Source organism: Hevea brasiliensis, chromosome 1 (assembly GCF_030052815.1).
Source record: "Hevea brasiliensis isolate MT/VB/25A 57/8 chromosome 1, ASM3005281v1, whole genome shotgun sequence".
Taxonomy (NCBI): Eukaryota; Viridiplantae; Streptophyta; class Magnoliopsida; order Malpighiales; family Euphorbiaceae; genus Hevea; species Hevea brasiliensis.
In genome coordinates, this window is record NC_079493.1 from 115,510,750 (window position 1) to 115,527,691 (window position 16,942).

The 16,942-nt window shown below is 37.2% G+C and overlaps 1 protein-coding gene across 1 annotated transcript; it reads right to left on the reverse strand.

The window, feature by feature from the left end:
• Positions 1–3,565: 3,565 nt before the first annotated feature.
• LOC131183433 (uncharacterized) lies at positions 3,566–14,831 on the reverse strand. Its single transcript, XM_058154202.1, has 3 exons — positions 14,634–14,831; positions 9,346–9,697; positions 3,566–3,627 (listed from the first exon to the last, which is right to left on the reverse strand). Exons 1-3 carry the CDS (start codon positions 14,829–14,831, stop codon positions 3,581–3,583), a joined length of 597 nt encoding a protein of 198 aa, XP_058010185.1. The 3' UTR covers positions 3,566–3,580.
• Between the last annotated feature and the right edge of the window lie 2,111 nt (positions 14,832–16,942).

Consider the following 16,942-nt stretch of genomic DNA (forward strand, 5'->3'; position numbering starts at 1 on the left):
ACTAGTTATATATGGAGGTAGGTGTTAATCAAGATGGAATCTGTTCCTCTAAGTAAATAGGGTTAAAATCCTATGTTCATTTAATTGTTCTTGATGTTTCAAGTTCCTGGCCAGGACAGATAGATTTAATCAGAAAAGAGTTTCTGATGAGAAAATCTTTTTAATCAAGAACTGGAATTAAAAGAGAACATAATATTCATAGCAAATGGAGTTTGACATAAATAAGTTTGGTTTGCAATTAGATTGCAAAGTCCCTAGTATGACTTGAAATCAAATCTAGATTATTGGATGTAAAGTATAAGTTAAATTTATATTTAAAGTGTTTAAATATGAATTTAATTAATGAGAAATTAATTAATAGAGATTAATTAATTAATTTATATTTGATATAAATTGATTAGAAGAAGAGAAATAATTATTTTGGGTTAAGAACTCAAAATTAAGATACAAGGGCATTTTGGTCATTTCACAGGGTGACATGTGGCACCATGTGATGGTGACACATGGCATTACACATAAGCTTGCCAAATGTATTTTAATAATGTAAGATGATTAAAATTAAGATTAAATATAGTTTTGACACTTGGCACAATGTGATTGGGTCAATTAAACCTAGAACCAATCAAAGGGTGACATGTGGCAAGGGTTTAATGTGTTAACCTAGCTATATAAGTGTTGTTATGAAGAGAAAAAACATAACCAGCAGCTACTCCTCCTTTTTCATGCTATTTTGAAGCTCTCCCTCTCTTCTTCTTCATCTCTCATCAATTCAAAAAGATTAGCCATCAATCTCTTGAATTAAAAATACTAGAAATCATTTCTAGTGTCCTGTTTACATCTTTAATTTCTTAAAAGGCAGAACTTGATTTTCTAAATAATAGAAAAAGCTTTAGAAGCTGTTCAAGGGCTGCAATAGGTGTTCTTGGTGTGGACAAGCTAGAGGGACAACATCTGGTGTCCTGAAGACGCATCTCAAAGGCGCAAATACACTGCAGTGTATCAAGAGGTTAGTGTGTTTGTTCTTGATTTAATCTAGGATTCTAAAATTAATATGATTAATTTTAAAATTTTAAAATCTTAAATAGCAAATACAGATCCAAAAACATATTAAAAGAGTTTTAATATGTTGTTTATCATTGAAATCGAATAGATAAAAATAAATATTGCATGATGTATGTGACCCTAGGTGAAAATTTTTGAATTCAATGGTATAAACTTCTGTTTTTCACGCTTCCGCTCCTTCAAATACGAGTATACCATGCCCTTGGTGCTTGTTTCAAACTGTACATAGCTTTTCTTAAGTGACAAACTTTATCTTCTTCACCCTTCTTTTCATAGCCCAGTGGTTGTTTAATGTAAACTTCTTCTTCAAGTACACCATTTAGGAATGTTGACTTGACATCCATTTGGTATATTTTCTAATGGTTTTGAGTAGCAAGAGAGATGATCATACGTACAGTATCAAATACTTCAAAGTAATCAATACCTAGCTTCTACTTGTATCCTTTTGCCACCAATTTTGCCTTAAAGCGCTCCACCTCTCCATTGGGCTTATACTTTGTCTTTTACACCCACTTGACTCCAATTGGCTTTTTCCCTTTTAGTAGAGTAATTAACTCCTATGTATTATTATTTTCGATGCATGAATTTCTTCATCCATTGCTTTGATCCAATGATCACCTTTAGTTGCTTCCTCAAACATTACTGGATCACAATCTGCAAAGAAAACATAACTGGAAACATTTTCCTTGTCATCATCATCAAGATCTTTGTCATCACCAATTTCATAATCTTGCAAATGAGCAGGTGGCAACATTCACTTTGTGAGCATCTAGGTACAGGAGGAGTTGACTCTTCTGAAACTAAAGGAGATGAAGGTTCACCACTCTTATTAACTGTTTCCACTTCATTGTTTATGAACACTAGTACTGGTAATGATTTATTTTCTTCTTTTAATCAATCCCATACTCCATCTTCATAAAAAATAGCATCCCGACAGATAATCACTTTTTGAGTTTTTGGATTGTACAACTTGTACCCATTCATTTCTAAATTATAACCAATGAAGATGCATTTTTCTGCTTTGTCATCTAGCTTTTTTCTTAATTCATCAGGTACATGTGAGTAAGCAATGCAACCAAACATCCTCAAATGACTGAGATTAGGCTTTTGTTTACTCAATGCTTCCTGTGCAGTTTTATCATGAACACTTTTAACAAGGTACCTATTGAGGAAGTAAATAGCACACGCCATAACCTCCACCCAGAAGCTTTTAGGCAACTTCTTACAGTGCCACATACTTCTCATGTCACACCTTACCCCTCCGTAAGGCATAACATGATCCCGTAGAATACTTAATGAACTACCGAACTTCACCTACCGATAACTCATTAAGTACCCTACAAGGGATTTTAAAACAATTTTCTTACATTTTGGAAGTGGTGAGCATTTTGGTAGGAATTAAAAACCATTTATTCAAAGCTTAAGGACTAGTAAAAATTTTTGTGCATTTAAATTTTGCATAAATTTTATAAAAATTTTGACAGAGTTCCTCTGTATTTTGAGAAACCATTCTTCAAATACCAGAAAAGCACTTCCAAACATATTTCACAACTCCCAACCACCAATAATTCTCAAATCAACTCAATCAAGGCACTTCAAATAATTTCACAATACAAATCAAGATTTCTCATCTCAAAGTATTTAATATCTTCATTTACAAAACATAAAGTAGAAAATTCATGTTTACAAATATTAAATTTACGTAAACAAACCCAAAATAATATTATTACAATTTATTTACAATCGCTCAATTTACATTGATACTTATGACATTACAAGATTTACATCAAAATAACCATAAGGGTATAAAACAATACCCGCATAAAAGCTTGATGTGATCTTCAACTCGATGTACTCACTCTGCCGCTTTTTCCTTGCTCTTATCTGCGATAAGAATTAAACTATCACTGAGTATAAACATACTCGATGGTGCACAATAAAACTTTAAAATGCGATACATAAATCATTTATTGATGAAACATAATTTGAATACTTCACAATCACATTTCACAAATATCAAAGCTCATAACAACTTATTTTGTCAAATAAAATATTAAACAACAGATTAGTCAAACAATTGCGTAAACACAGTGTTGCCAAAGTCGTACACAACTTAAGCCATGACACAAAATTTCCGATCAATGCCGTGTTGTACACCACGACAAAGCAATCTCAACCCCATTAATCGAAACCAATGAGGGAGGTGGCTAGCTAGCTAATGAGTACTCATCCGATCTACAACCTCAATCGCAAGCCGAGAGGAGGAAAATAAACGATCTCAACCCCATAAATGGAGGAGGAAATGTGATACTGTCATGCTAAGTGTGAACATAAAATCCATTTCAAACATTTCATTCAAATATTGCATACAAAAATCAAATCAATTTCCAAAGTTATAATTTGATCACAAGGTGGCAACACAAAAGTTCATATGTTCATAATGCATGCTAAATCAATTTTTCAAGAGTAAAATGCTTAAATAGGGTTTATTGTGCACAAACCTCAAGCGAGTCGTCCCTTAGCCTCGACTCGTTTCCTCGGGTTCCTTCCCGATATTCTTTTCAACTGAAACACAAAATTTTACAATGTTTCAGTACTAGAACTTAACATAAATCCCAAAATAAATTTTAACTTCGTATTTACTTAGCTCTAACGTGTTAAATTCGACGTTCTCGAAATTTTGTGTTTCGGGTTACTATTCACTGCACTATTCAAGTCAAATAATTGACTTTCTAAGGATTAATAGGTATGGGAACTTCAACTTCACCCACATACCACATTTTGTTCATTAAACTTGTTGGTTTTGGTCACTTTTTCAAAGCATAGGTCATTTTGGCAAATTGCCAATTTTCGGTTTTGTGCTCCGAAGTTGCACTATTCCATTGGTCGATCTACTATTGGAATTTGACAAAACTTCCTTCATATAAAATGTTCCTTATTGTCTAAAGTGTATTCTCATTTTTGGATCACCTCAATCGGAGTTTTGTAGCTAAAGTTATGGCCAAAATAAGTTTACTGTTCACGCAATCGCTCATACTGCAATTTAGGTGCTGGCAGATTTTTGGTCCAACTTTGGTCAGTAATTTGATCAAGTTAAGTTCATAATTTGGTCTAACTTTCTTCAGATGAAATGTTCTACTATGTCTTAGGTTTCCATCGATTCAAGAATCGCCTAAATCCGAGTTTTCTATAGAGAGTTATAGCCATCCAAACATTGCTGCTCCACTGAAAATTCTGCAGAGTTTCAGTACAGTAATTTTAACTTTGCTCAATGATTTGAATGAGTTAATGGCCTAATTTGGGCTGGTGTTCTTCATGAAAGTTTTAGGTCTATATCATATCTAATTGCTGGTAAAATTTCAGGTCAATTTGACCTACCTAGCTCGAGTTATGACCAAATGAACAGTTACTGTTCATTTGGTCAGTTTGGTGCAGGGCAGCCTGCTATCAACTCACTTTGGTCAATTGTTTCACCAAGTTTTAGTCAGTTTTTGGTCATGGTTCCTTAATGAAAGTTGTGCTCTTTTATGTCTATTTTCATCTCCAATTGGTGGCATATCCATTAGGCTTGTAAATTTTGAGTTTTGTTACTTCAAAGTGGGTTTGGTCTTGCTGCCAGCATGACCATTGACCTACGAATTTAGCTAAATTTTCCACCATTCCCATACAATTTATTTGGTCCTAATTGATCATTATTTCATTTCACAATAGGTCAAATATGCCATTTATGCATTTCTCCAATTTCTGATTCATAAACCCTTGCATTGAAACCCTAAACTCACTAACTCTTGCATTTAACCATAACTAGTGCACTTAACCTTAACCATTCAACTAATCAAAGCTTTTAAACTCATTCTAATGCATCAATTTCATGTAAATCATACTCCTATCAAGCTGCCCAAATTTCAGTTTGGTCCCTCTCCCATATTTGTTTCATTTAAATCAAGTTCTAAGCTCACTTAATTACCTAAACATGCATTTAAATGGAAAAATAAAGAGTTTGATATACTAACCTCACTTAAAGCTTCAAAACCCTAACCTTTGCTCTTCTTTCTTCTTGAAATCTCCTTCTTAAGTAGTAATAACAAGCTTTAAAGAAGTCCTTATGAGAGTTATTATGGTTGGTAAATAAAATTTCTAGGTTGGGATTTAGAGGATTTATGGAAAGGAACCAAGAATTCCAAGCTTTTCTTGCTTAAAAATGGTGGAACAACATAAGAAGAGAGGGAGAGGAGAGAGCTACGGGAAAAGCAAAAGAAGAAGCAAAAAAAATGTTTTTGAATTTTTATTTTTATCCATTTTTGAAGACCAAAATTCCCAAATTAATAAAATAACTTAATTAATCTTTTATGACATCATCTTTGACTTTTCTAACTTCTTTCTTTTCTTTTCTTTTATTTTCTATTTATGTTTTTCTATTCGTTCTTTAATTTAATTCTCGATTCAAATTTTCTTTTCTCCGATTTTATTTGTGATTAGGTCGAGTCACTCGGGTTAATTGACCAAATCGCCTCATGCTCATCCGGTTTGCAAATAATTCCATATTTCTTCCGCTTCGACCTAATTATTTGACCGGCTTAATGCTTCTTTTTCATGATTTTCTCTTTTCCATTGTGTTCATAAGGGTCCTAAGGACCGCAGTCATTACTTTTTACGGTTCAAATTTGAGTTTAAAACGACTTTCAGCTTGTTCCCGAGGAGGTCACTCATCGGTGACTCTCGCACGCTTAACCTCTTATGTTCTGTTTTTCTTATTTATAGTTAACTAATTAAATATTACTAATTATTTGTGTTTATGGCTTCTCAAATTGTCTTAAGTGTGGCCCTAATCCCATTAATTGTCCGACCGACACCGTCATCGGAATGATGAAATCTACCGTGCTATGCAATGGGGTGTTACAATTCTCCCCTTAAATAAATTTCGTCTCAAATTTTACAGTATCAATCTCTGAATAGTGTGGGTGTTGTCTCCTCATATCCTGCTCTCGCTCCCAAGTAGCTTCTTGGCCCAAATGATGGTTCCACAAAGACTTTTACCAACGGTATCTGCTTATTTCGTAGCTGCTTCACCTCATAAGCCAGAATCTTTATGGGTTCTTCTTCATATGTGAGGTCTGGATTCACTTCTATTTCTTCTACTGGTAGTACATGAGATGGGTCTGATCGGTATCTCCTCAACATGGACACATGGAAGACATTATGTATCTTCTCCAACTCTGGAGGTAGTGCCAACCGATATGCCAAAGGACCCACTCTTTCCAGAACCTCATATGGCCCGATAAAACGAGGACTTAGTTTTCCCTTTCTGCCGAATCTCATATTCCTCTTCCAAGGAGAAACCTTGAGGAAAACTTTCTCACCCATCGCATACTCAATGTCCCTTCTTTTAAATCAACATAGGACTTTTGACGCCTGATGCGACTTTAAGTCGATCTCTGATCACCCTGATTTTCTCTTCAGTCTGTTGAACAATTTTGGGTCCGATCATCTTTCTTTCACCCACGTCATCCCAACACAACGGGGTTCTACATTTTCTGCCATACAAAGCTTCATATGGAGGCATCCCAATGCTTGATTGGTAGCTGTTGTTGTAAGCAAACTCAATCAAAGGCAAGTGTGTATCCCAACTGCCCTCCAACTCAATCACATAAGCCGTTAGCATATCCTCCAAGATCTGAATTACCCTCTCGGATCGCCATCCATGCGTGGATGGAATGCGATCTGAAGTTCAATCTAGTTCCTAGGGCTCTCTGAAGACTACCCCAGAATTTAGAAGTGAACCTAGGATCTCTGTCTGATACGATAGATACTGGCACTCCATGCAATCTCACACTCTCATCGATGTACAACCTGGCCAACTGTCCAAAATCGTAGTCCATTGATCGGCAGAAAATGAGCAGACTTGGTTAGTCTGTCAACAATGACCCAAACTGCATCATGACTCTTCTGTGTCCTCGGAAGTCCCATCACAAAATCCATTGTTATTCTTTCCCATTTCCATTCCGGCACTGGTAGCGGATGTCACAATCCAGTGGGTACTTGATGCTCTGCCTTTACTTGCTGACAAGTTAGACATTTGGACACCAACTCTGCCACATCTCTCTTCATACCTATCCACCAAGAATGCTCCTTTAGCCCTCTATACATTTTTGTACCACTGTGGTGCATGGCAAAGGAGACTCATGTGCTTCCTTCAAAATGATCTGCCTCAAATCAACATCATTAGGAACACACATTCTACCTTGGTGTAGCAGTAAACCATCATCTCTGATTGAGAACTCTGGTTTCTTGCCCTGCCGGACTTCTTCCAACGACCGATACCTTGCATCATTCTGAGCAGCCATTCTGATCTGATCAATTAACACTGGCTGTACATGCCATGCAACTGCTGCCTGCCCATCATCATTAATCTCTAAACTGGCATGTAATAACCTCAACTCATGTACCAAAGACAAAGGAGTAACCCGTAGACTTGCCATAGTCTTGCGACTTAGGCGTCCACCACAACATTAGCTTTCCTCGGTGATAGTCTATCGGACAATCATAGTCTTTATCAATTCTAACCATCTCCTCTGTCTCAAATTCAACTCTTCTCGGGTGCCCAAATACTTCAAACTCTTATGATCTGTAAATGTAACACTTCTCCCCATACAAATAATGTCTCGGATCTTAAGAGCAAACACAATAGCAAGCTCCAAGTCCTGTGTTGGATAATTCCTCTCTTGCGTTTTTAGCTGGCGTGATGCATAGGCAATAACATTTCGATCTTGCATCAACACACAACCTAACCCATTGTGAGAAGCATCGCTATAAACTGTGTACTCTTTACCCGGAGTAGGTAAAGTCAGGACTGGAGCCTCTGTCAAACATCTCTTCAATTCATTAAAGCTTTGCTGGCATTTGTCCGTCCACTGAAATTTCACATCTTTTCTAAGCAGCTTGGTTAATGGAGATGCCAACATGGAAAATCCCTTCACAAATCAACGGTAGTATCCAGCTAACTTAACTGCGAATCTACGTGACATTTCGGTGGCTTCCAATTAATGACAGCTTCAATCTTGCTAGTATCTTCCTTAATTCCATCTTCTGACACTACATGAACATAAAAGTATATCTCCTTCAGCCAAAATTCTCACTTCGACAATGTGGCATATAGTGCTTTCTCCCTCAAAGTTTGCAGTACAATCCGCAGATGTCTATCATGCTCTTCTGCATTCCTCGAATAGACTAATATATCATCGATAAATACCACCACAAATTGGTCGAGGTATGGTCTGAAAATAGTGTTCATCAGATCCATAAAAGCAGCCGGAGCATTGGTTAACCCGAATGGCATGACTAGGAATTCATAATGGCCATAGCGGGTTCTAAAGGCAGTTTTAGAAATACTCTGCTCTTGTACTTTCAGCTGATAATAACCTGATCTCAGGTCAATTTTGGAGAATACAGCTGCACCCCTCAACTGATCAAATAAATCATCAATACGGGCAATGGATATCGTTTTATTGTCACCTTATTCAATCCGATAGTCAATGTATAACCGGAGAGTGCCATCCTTCTTCTTTACAAATAATACTGGCGCTCCCCAAGGTGACACACTAGGGCGAATGAAGCCCTTATCAAGCAACTCTTGCAACTGCACTTTCAATTCTTTTAGTTCTGCTGGTGCCATTCTGTATGGCGTTATGGAGATTGGGTCCACACCAGGCATAACATCAATTTCAAACTGCACATCTCTTTCTGGAGGTAATCCTGGCAATTCTTCAGGAAATACATCCGGAAAGTCACATACAGTAGGAATGTCCTCCAATGCTGGACTCCCCACTTGGGTGTCTATCACATGTGCCAAGTACGCCTCACACCGTTTTTTAATCATTTTTCTGGCCAGTGCAGCTGAAATGATATTTGAAGGCAATAACTGTCTCTCCCCATGTATTACTACATCACCATACTGAGAGAGACCAAAAGTGACAGTCTTCGCCTACTGATCAATCATGGCGTGATGCCTGGCTAACCAATCCATGCCCAAGATAATGTCATAATCTCTGAAGGGCATTTCAATTAAATCAGACAAAAAAGTGTGTCCTTGGATCACCAAAGGACAGTCTCTATACAGCCTATTTACCCTGACCTCCTGGCCTAATGGACTAGTTACTAACACATCATAGTCCATTGGTACACACGGAATAGTAGTAGAACACATCACACTAGCACTAACATACGAATGTGTGGAGCCAGGATCAAATAACACATGCACATCTTTGTCAAGGATGGAGAAATTACCAGCTACAACATCTGATGTTTCAGCCTCTTCCCTTTGACGCATGGTATATACTCTAACTGGTGCGCCACTGGATGCTGGCTGGTTAACAGTGCTCTGACTTCCAGGGGTGTTACCAGGACCCCTACCTCTGCCTCTGCCTCTAGCAGCTGACTGTGACCCTCTGGGTGCAGAGACTTGAGCTGATCCTTCAGATGTAGTAAAAGATCCAGACCGGCGCGGACTAGTGCAATCCTTAGCGAAATGTCCGCTTCCTCCACAGTTAAAACATGCACCAGTAGCCTTGAAACAAACCCCACCATGTGTTCTACCACACGTTTCACACTGCCGGACCGATAGAGATCCTCGGGGTGCCTGGTCTGTGACACTGCAGGGTGGTCTTTGGCCGAAAAATCGCCTCTGCCTCTACGGAGCTAGATCCCCAAAGCTGCTTTCCTCTTCCTGCAACCACTTCGGATGTTTGTTCAAGAATCTTTTGCTTTTCTCTTTCTCTTGTGAACCCTTCTTCACCGCCTTCAGATTCTATCCTTTCTAATTCCAAGGCTTGTGAGATCAATTCAAGAAAATTCGATGTCTGAAACCCACAACTTGAATTCTCAAATTCTGCCTTAGCCCGGACTCAAACCTCTTGCATCTGTCTCTGGGGGTGGAGACTAAGCTTCCAGCATAGTGGCTTAGTCTTGAAAAATCTCTCTCATATTCGCTCTGATTCGGTTCCCTTGTTTCAAACTCGTAAATTCTTGCAACTTCATGTCCACATATGCATCGGAACCCATTTCTGAACTCCTCAAGAAGTCCGACTGTGTCAAGACAGTGGCTCAACCAGGCTATGGGGGATGGTCTTCCACCATTCAAACGCATCCCCTTGCAATAAGGAAACAGAATACTCAAACTTCAATTCCTCTGTACACTGTAGCTTCCTGAAAACTCGTTCCATTCTTTACAACCACTGCTCGCCTCGGTGGATCCACAAAGGCCTTTAAACTCGTGGCCCCAAATTTCATCAATTTTTCATACCGAGCCGAGAAATGTGGTTGGGCTACAGTATTGGCATCCGAGCTTGGGGCGGCACATTACCCTCCATTTCTTTGAAAGAAGGCAGCCATCTGCATAAATTGAGCAGAAAGCTGGTCTTTGCAGAGAGCGGAGTGGTGACCCACTCACATTGCAGGTCTGGGGCTTCCTTGAACCTCGGCCTCAGCATTGTTCTTCGGAATGATCTCCTCCTTTCATTCCGCTTTTTCACAATTTTCTACTTCGAGATCAAACACAAGGAGGTTGACCTCGTTAGTGCATATTTATGATGTAAATACGTCATATGTATCAATTAAAGACACTTGAGCAGTTGTACTTATCAGAGAAATATTCACATGCATAGTCAAAATTTATTGCAAAATCATGCTCTGATACCACTAAAACATGTCACACCTTACCCCTCCGTAAGGCATAACATGATCCCGTAGAATACTTAATGAACTACCGAACTTCACCTACCGATAACTCATTAAGTACCCTACAAGGGATTTTAAAACAATTTTCTTACATTTTGGAAGTGGTGAGCATTTTGGTAGGAATTAAAAACCATTTATTCAAAGCTTAAGGACTAGTAAAAATTTTTGTGCATTTAAATTTTGCCGCAAATTTTATAAAAATTTTGACAGAGTTCCCTCTGTATTTTGAGAAACCAGTTCTTCAAATACCTGTAAAAAAGCACTTCCAAACATATTTCACAACTCCCAACCACCAATAATTCTCAAATCAACTCAATCAAGGCACTTCAAATAATTTCACAATACAAATCAAGATTTCTCATCTCAAAGTATTTAATATCTTCATTTACAAAACATAAAGTAGAAAATTCATGTTTACAAATATTAAATTTACAGAAACAAACCCAAAATAATATTATTACAATTTATTTACAACTGCTCAATTTACATTGATACTTATGACATTACTGATTTACATCAAAATAACCATAAGGGTATAAAACAATACCCGTACAAAAGCTTGATGTGATCTTCAACTCGAGTGACTCACTCTGCTTTTTCCTTGCTCTTATCTGCGACAGTAAATTAAACTATCGCTGAGTATAAACATACTCAGTGGTGCACAATAAAACTTTAAAATGCGATACATAAATCATTTATTAATGAAACATAATTTGAATACTTCACAATCACATTTCACAAATATCAAAGCTCATAACAACTTATTTTGTCAAATAATATATTAAACAACAGTTTAGTCAAACAATTGCGTAAACACAGTGTTGCCAAAGTCGTACACAACTTAAGCCATGACACAAAATTTCCGATCAATGCCGTGTTGTACACCACGACAAAGCAATCTCAACCCCATTAATCGAAACCAATGAGGGAGGTGGCTAGCTAGCTAATGAGTACTCATCCGATCTACAACCTCAACTGGCAAGCCAGAGAGGGAGGAAAATAAACGATCTCAACCCCATAAATGGAGGAGGAAATGTGATACTGTCATGCTAAGTGTGAACATAAAATCCATTTCAAACATTTCATTCAAATATTGCATACAAAAATCAAATCAATTTCCAAAGTTATAATTTGATCACAAGGTGGCAACACAAAAGTTCATATGTTCATAATGCATGCTAAATCAATTTTTCAAGAGTAAAATGCTTAAATAGGGTTTATTGTGCACAAACCTCAAGTAGTCGTCCCTTAGCCTCGACTGCTTCCTCGGGTTCCTTCCCGATATTCTTTTCAACTGAAACACAAAATTTTACAATGTTTCAGTACTAGAACTTAACATAAATCCCAAAATAAATTTTAACTTCGCATTTACTTAGCTCTAACGTGTTAAATTCGACGTTCTCGAAATTTTGTGTTTCGGGTTACTATTCACTGCACTATTCAAGTCAAATAATTGACTTTCTAAGGATTAATAGGTATGGGAACTTCAACTTCACCCACATACCACATTTTGTTCATTAAACTTGTTGGTTTTGGTCACTTTTTCAAAGCATAGGTCATTTTGGCAAATTGCCAATTTTTGGTTTTGTGCTCCGAAGTTGCACTATTCCATTGGTCGATCTACTATTGGAATTTGACAAAACTTCCTTCATAGAAAATGTTCCTTATTGTCTAAAGTGTATTCTCATTTTTGGATCACCTCAATCGGAGTTTTGTAGCTCAAGTTATGGCCAAAATAAGTTTATCGCTCACGTGCAATCGCTCATACTGCAATTTAGGTGCTGGCAGATTTTTGGTCCAACTTTGGTCAGTAATTTGATCAAGTTAAGTTCATAATTTGGTCTAACTTTCTTCAGATGAAATGTTCTACTATGTCTTAGGTTTCCATCGATTCAAGAATCGCCTAAATCCGAGTTTTCTATAGAGAGTTATAGCCATCCAAACATTGCTGCTCCACTGAAAATTCTGCAGAGTTTCAGTACAGTAATTTTAACTTTGCTCAATGATTTGAATGAGTTAATGGCCTAATTTGGGTTGGTGTTCTTCATGAAAGTTTTAGGTCTATATCATATCTAATTGCTGGTAAAATTTTAGGTCAATTTGACCTACCTAGCTCGAGTTATGACCAAATGAACAGTTACTGTTCATTTGGTCAGTTTGGTGCAGGGCAGCCTGCTATCAACTCACTTTGGTCAATTGTTTCACCAAGTTTTAGTCAGTTTTTGGTCATGGTTCCTTAATGAAAGTTGTGCTCTTTTATGTCTATTTTCATCTCCAATTGGTGGCATATCCATTAGGCTTGTAAAATTTGAGTTTTGGTCCTTCAGTGGGTTTGGTCATGCTGCCAGAAGATGACCATTGACCTACGAATTTAGCTAAATTTTCCACCATTCCCATACAATTTATTTGGTCCTAATTGATCATTATTTCATTTCACAATAGGTCAAATATGCCATTTATGCATTTCTCCAATTTCTGATTCATAAACCCTTGCATTGAAACCCTAAACTCACTAACTCTTGCATTTAACCATAACTAGTGCACTTAACCTTAACCATTCAACTAATCAAAGCTTTTAAACTCATTCTAATGCATCAATTTCATGTAAATCATACTCCTATCAAGCTGCCCAAATTTCAGTTTGGTCCCTCTCCCATATTTGTTTCATTTAAATCAAGTTCTAAGCTCACTTAATTACCTAAACATGCATTTAAATGGAAAAATAAAGAGTTTGATATACTAACCTCACTTAAAGCTTCAAAACCCTAACCTTTGCTCTTCTTTCTTCTTGAAATCTCCTTCTTAAGTAGTAATAACAAGCTTTAAAGAAGTCCTTATGAGAGTTATTATGGTTGGTAAATAAAATTTCTAGGTTGGGATTTAGAGGATTTATGGAAAGGAACCAAGAATTCCAAGCTTTTCTTGCTTAAAAATGGTGGAACAACATAAGAAGAGAGGGAGAGGAGAGAGCTACGGGAAAAGCAAAAGAAGAAGCAAAAAAAATGTTTTTGAATTTTTATTTTTATCCATTTTTGAAGACCAAAATTCCCAAATTAATAAAATAACTTAATTAATCTTTTATGACATCATCTTTGACTTTTCTAACTTCTTTCTTTTCTTTTTCTTTTTTTTTTCTATTTATTTTTTTCTATTCGTTCTTTAATTTAATTCTAGATTTCAAAATTTTCTTTTCTCCGATTTTATTTGTGATTAGGTCGAGTCGACTCGGGTCAATTGACCAAATCGCCTCGCGGTTCATCCGGTTTGCAAATAATTCCATATTTCTTCCGGCTCCGACCTAATTATTTGGTGGCTTAACAGTTCTTTTTCATGATTTTCTCTTTTCCACTGTGTTCATAAGGGTCCTAAGGACCGCGTCACTTTTTACGGTTGAAATTTGAGTTTAAACGACTTGATCATTCCCGAGGAGGTCACTCATCGCTGTGACTCTCGGCACATTTAACCTCTTATGTTCTGTTTTTCTTATTTATAGTTAACTAATTAAACATTACTAATTATTTGTGTTTATGGCTTCTCAAATTGTCTTAAGTGTGGCCCTAATCCCATTAATTGTCCGGACCGACACCGGTCACCGGAACAGTGAAATCTACCAGGCTATGCAATGGGGGTGTTACATCTCACCATATCCATGATAGTTCTATTTTTCCTTTCTACTACTCCATTTTATTGAGGAGTATACCTAGCCATCAACCGATGCTTAATTCCATGCTTTCTCAGGTAATCATCACAAACAATATATTTAATACCTCTATCAGTTCTTAAAGTTTTATAGAATGACCACTTTACTTTTAAACATATGCCCCAAAATTCTTGAGTACTTCACATGCATCAGACTTTTCCTTCAAGAAATAAACCAATGCCTTTCTACTGAAATCATCAATGAAAGTAATGAAGTATTTGTTAACCCCATTAGATGGAACCTCCACATAGCATAAGTCTGAATGCACAAGCTCAAGTGCTTCTTTGGCTCTCCACGGCTTCCTTGTAGGAAATGGATCTCTATGCTTCTTTCCCATAATAAAGTCTGACAAATTTGGTCTGGAACTTGAATAGTTGGTCCCTATTTGTAAGGATTTGATACTTGCAAAATTCAAGTGTCCAAAACATATGTGCCACAACCAATTATCATCAACAATTATGGAACTGCAGTGAGAATAATTACCATAACTGATGTGTGTCAAAAATAATGGTTGGTTAACATCTTTGTCTTTAATATCACACCTTTCTTTATATTACTTACAGTGCACCTATGCTTATTGAAACACAAGTTATAGCCCTTTCTGCTAGTTGTCCCACACTCAATAAATTTTAACAGATACTAGGAGCATAGTACACTTCAGAAATATAGTTTGAGGACCTATCCTTGACTTTGATAACAATCCTCCTTTTCCCTAAGACTGGAATTTTATAGTTATAACCAAGCTTCACTAAAGAGCGAAATGATTCATCTAACTTAGAAAAAACTTCTTTATTGCCACTTGGCTTATTACTGCAACCTGAGTCTAGCAACCACTGGCTATCATTACTACCACTAATTTCATTACTAGCCAGCAATAAGGTTTCTGGATCATCATTTTGAGCAATCTGGCATGATATTCTTATTTTCTGATCTTCGAGCACGATACTCTCTACTATAATGGCTATACTTTTTATAGTTATGGCATTGGATATGTGACTTGCATTCAGATTGATAGTGATCATTCTTCTTTCATTTATAGCATTGAATATTAGATTTTTCCTAAGAAAATTCATCGCCTCTTGCTCCTTGTCTACCAGTTGTTCTAAAATTTCTACGTCCTTTGCCTCTGTTATTTAGGTCTCCTTGATTCTGCTATGTACTGTTTAAAGTAGTCTCCTTTTCACTCCTTAAATTCACCTAGGGCTTTGATGCTTGCTCTATTGAGTTATCTAACAGCCCGATCCATCTTCAGTTAGTATTGTCCACTTTGGCCCGTGGGCCTCACGGATTTGTCCCTTGGGAGGTTTCATTCCCAAAAGGGTGCTAACCAGGTGAGGAAGGCTTCCACATATATGGCCCAAATCATTTCTTCCTGTTTTCGATGTGGGACATGAAGCTCACTCCAATGCGTAGCTGGTTGAACGAGCACGTCCTAACCCCATCCCTGAGTCGTGACATGCCCACCAGCTTTCGCCTGGTGTGTCCTCGCACCACACACCGTACTAGAGAGAGACCAACTCTGATACCACAATGTAAGAGCTCGATCCATCTCCAGTTAGTATTGTCCACTTTGGCCTGTGGGCCTTACAAATTTGTCCCTTGGGAGGTTTCATTCCCAAAAGTGTGCTAACCAGGTGAGGAAAGCTTCCACATATATGGCTCAAATCTTTTCTTCCCGTTTCCAATGCGGGACACAAAGCTCACTTCAATGCATAGCTAGTTGAACGAGCACATCCCAACCCCATCCCTGGGTCGTGACAAGTTATGTGACCTTTCATTCATCCATGTCTCATGCACCTCCAATGAAGCTTGTAGATCACTCAGAGTCATAGTCTCAAGATCTTTGGACTCCTCAATGGCAGTTGCTACATAATCAAATTTATTTGACAGCATCTGCAAAAAATTTTTCACCACTTTTTTCTCCTTCATTTTGGCACCATTATCTCTCATTTTGTTAACTAGCCTCTATACTCATGAAAAAAAATCACGAATAGTTTCATCTTTGCCGTGCTCCATTAGCTCATGCTGTCTTTTCAATCCTTTTAGTTTGGTTTGTTTAACTGGATCTACACCTTCATATGTTTTAACGAGAATACTCCATGACTCCTTTGCAGTTTGGCATTAAATATTTTTTCAAGAACTGTCAACTCAACAGATTGACATATTAGGAATAAGACTTTTTAATTGAGAGAATAAGCAAGAACCAGTTGTTGTATTTCTTCGTCTGATGGCTTTTCTTTTTCAATGAAGCCTTTTCTCTAAAATTTCTCCATAGCCATTGCTCTTCAAAAATAATTAATCAAATGCTTCCACATCACAAAATTATTTTTTCCATCGAACTTGAAAATTGTTGCCTGCACCTGCTGGACTTGTTGTACTCTTGTGTTTGAACTCAAAGCCATCTTGTTGTAACTTGGCTCTGATACCAGATATTGGCAATTAAAAGAC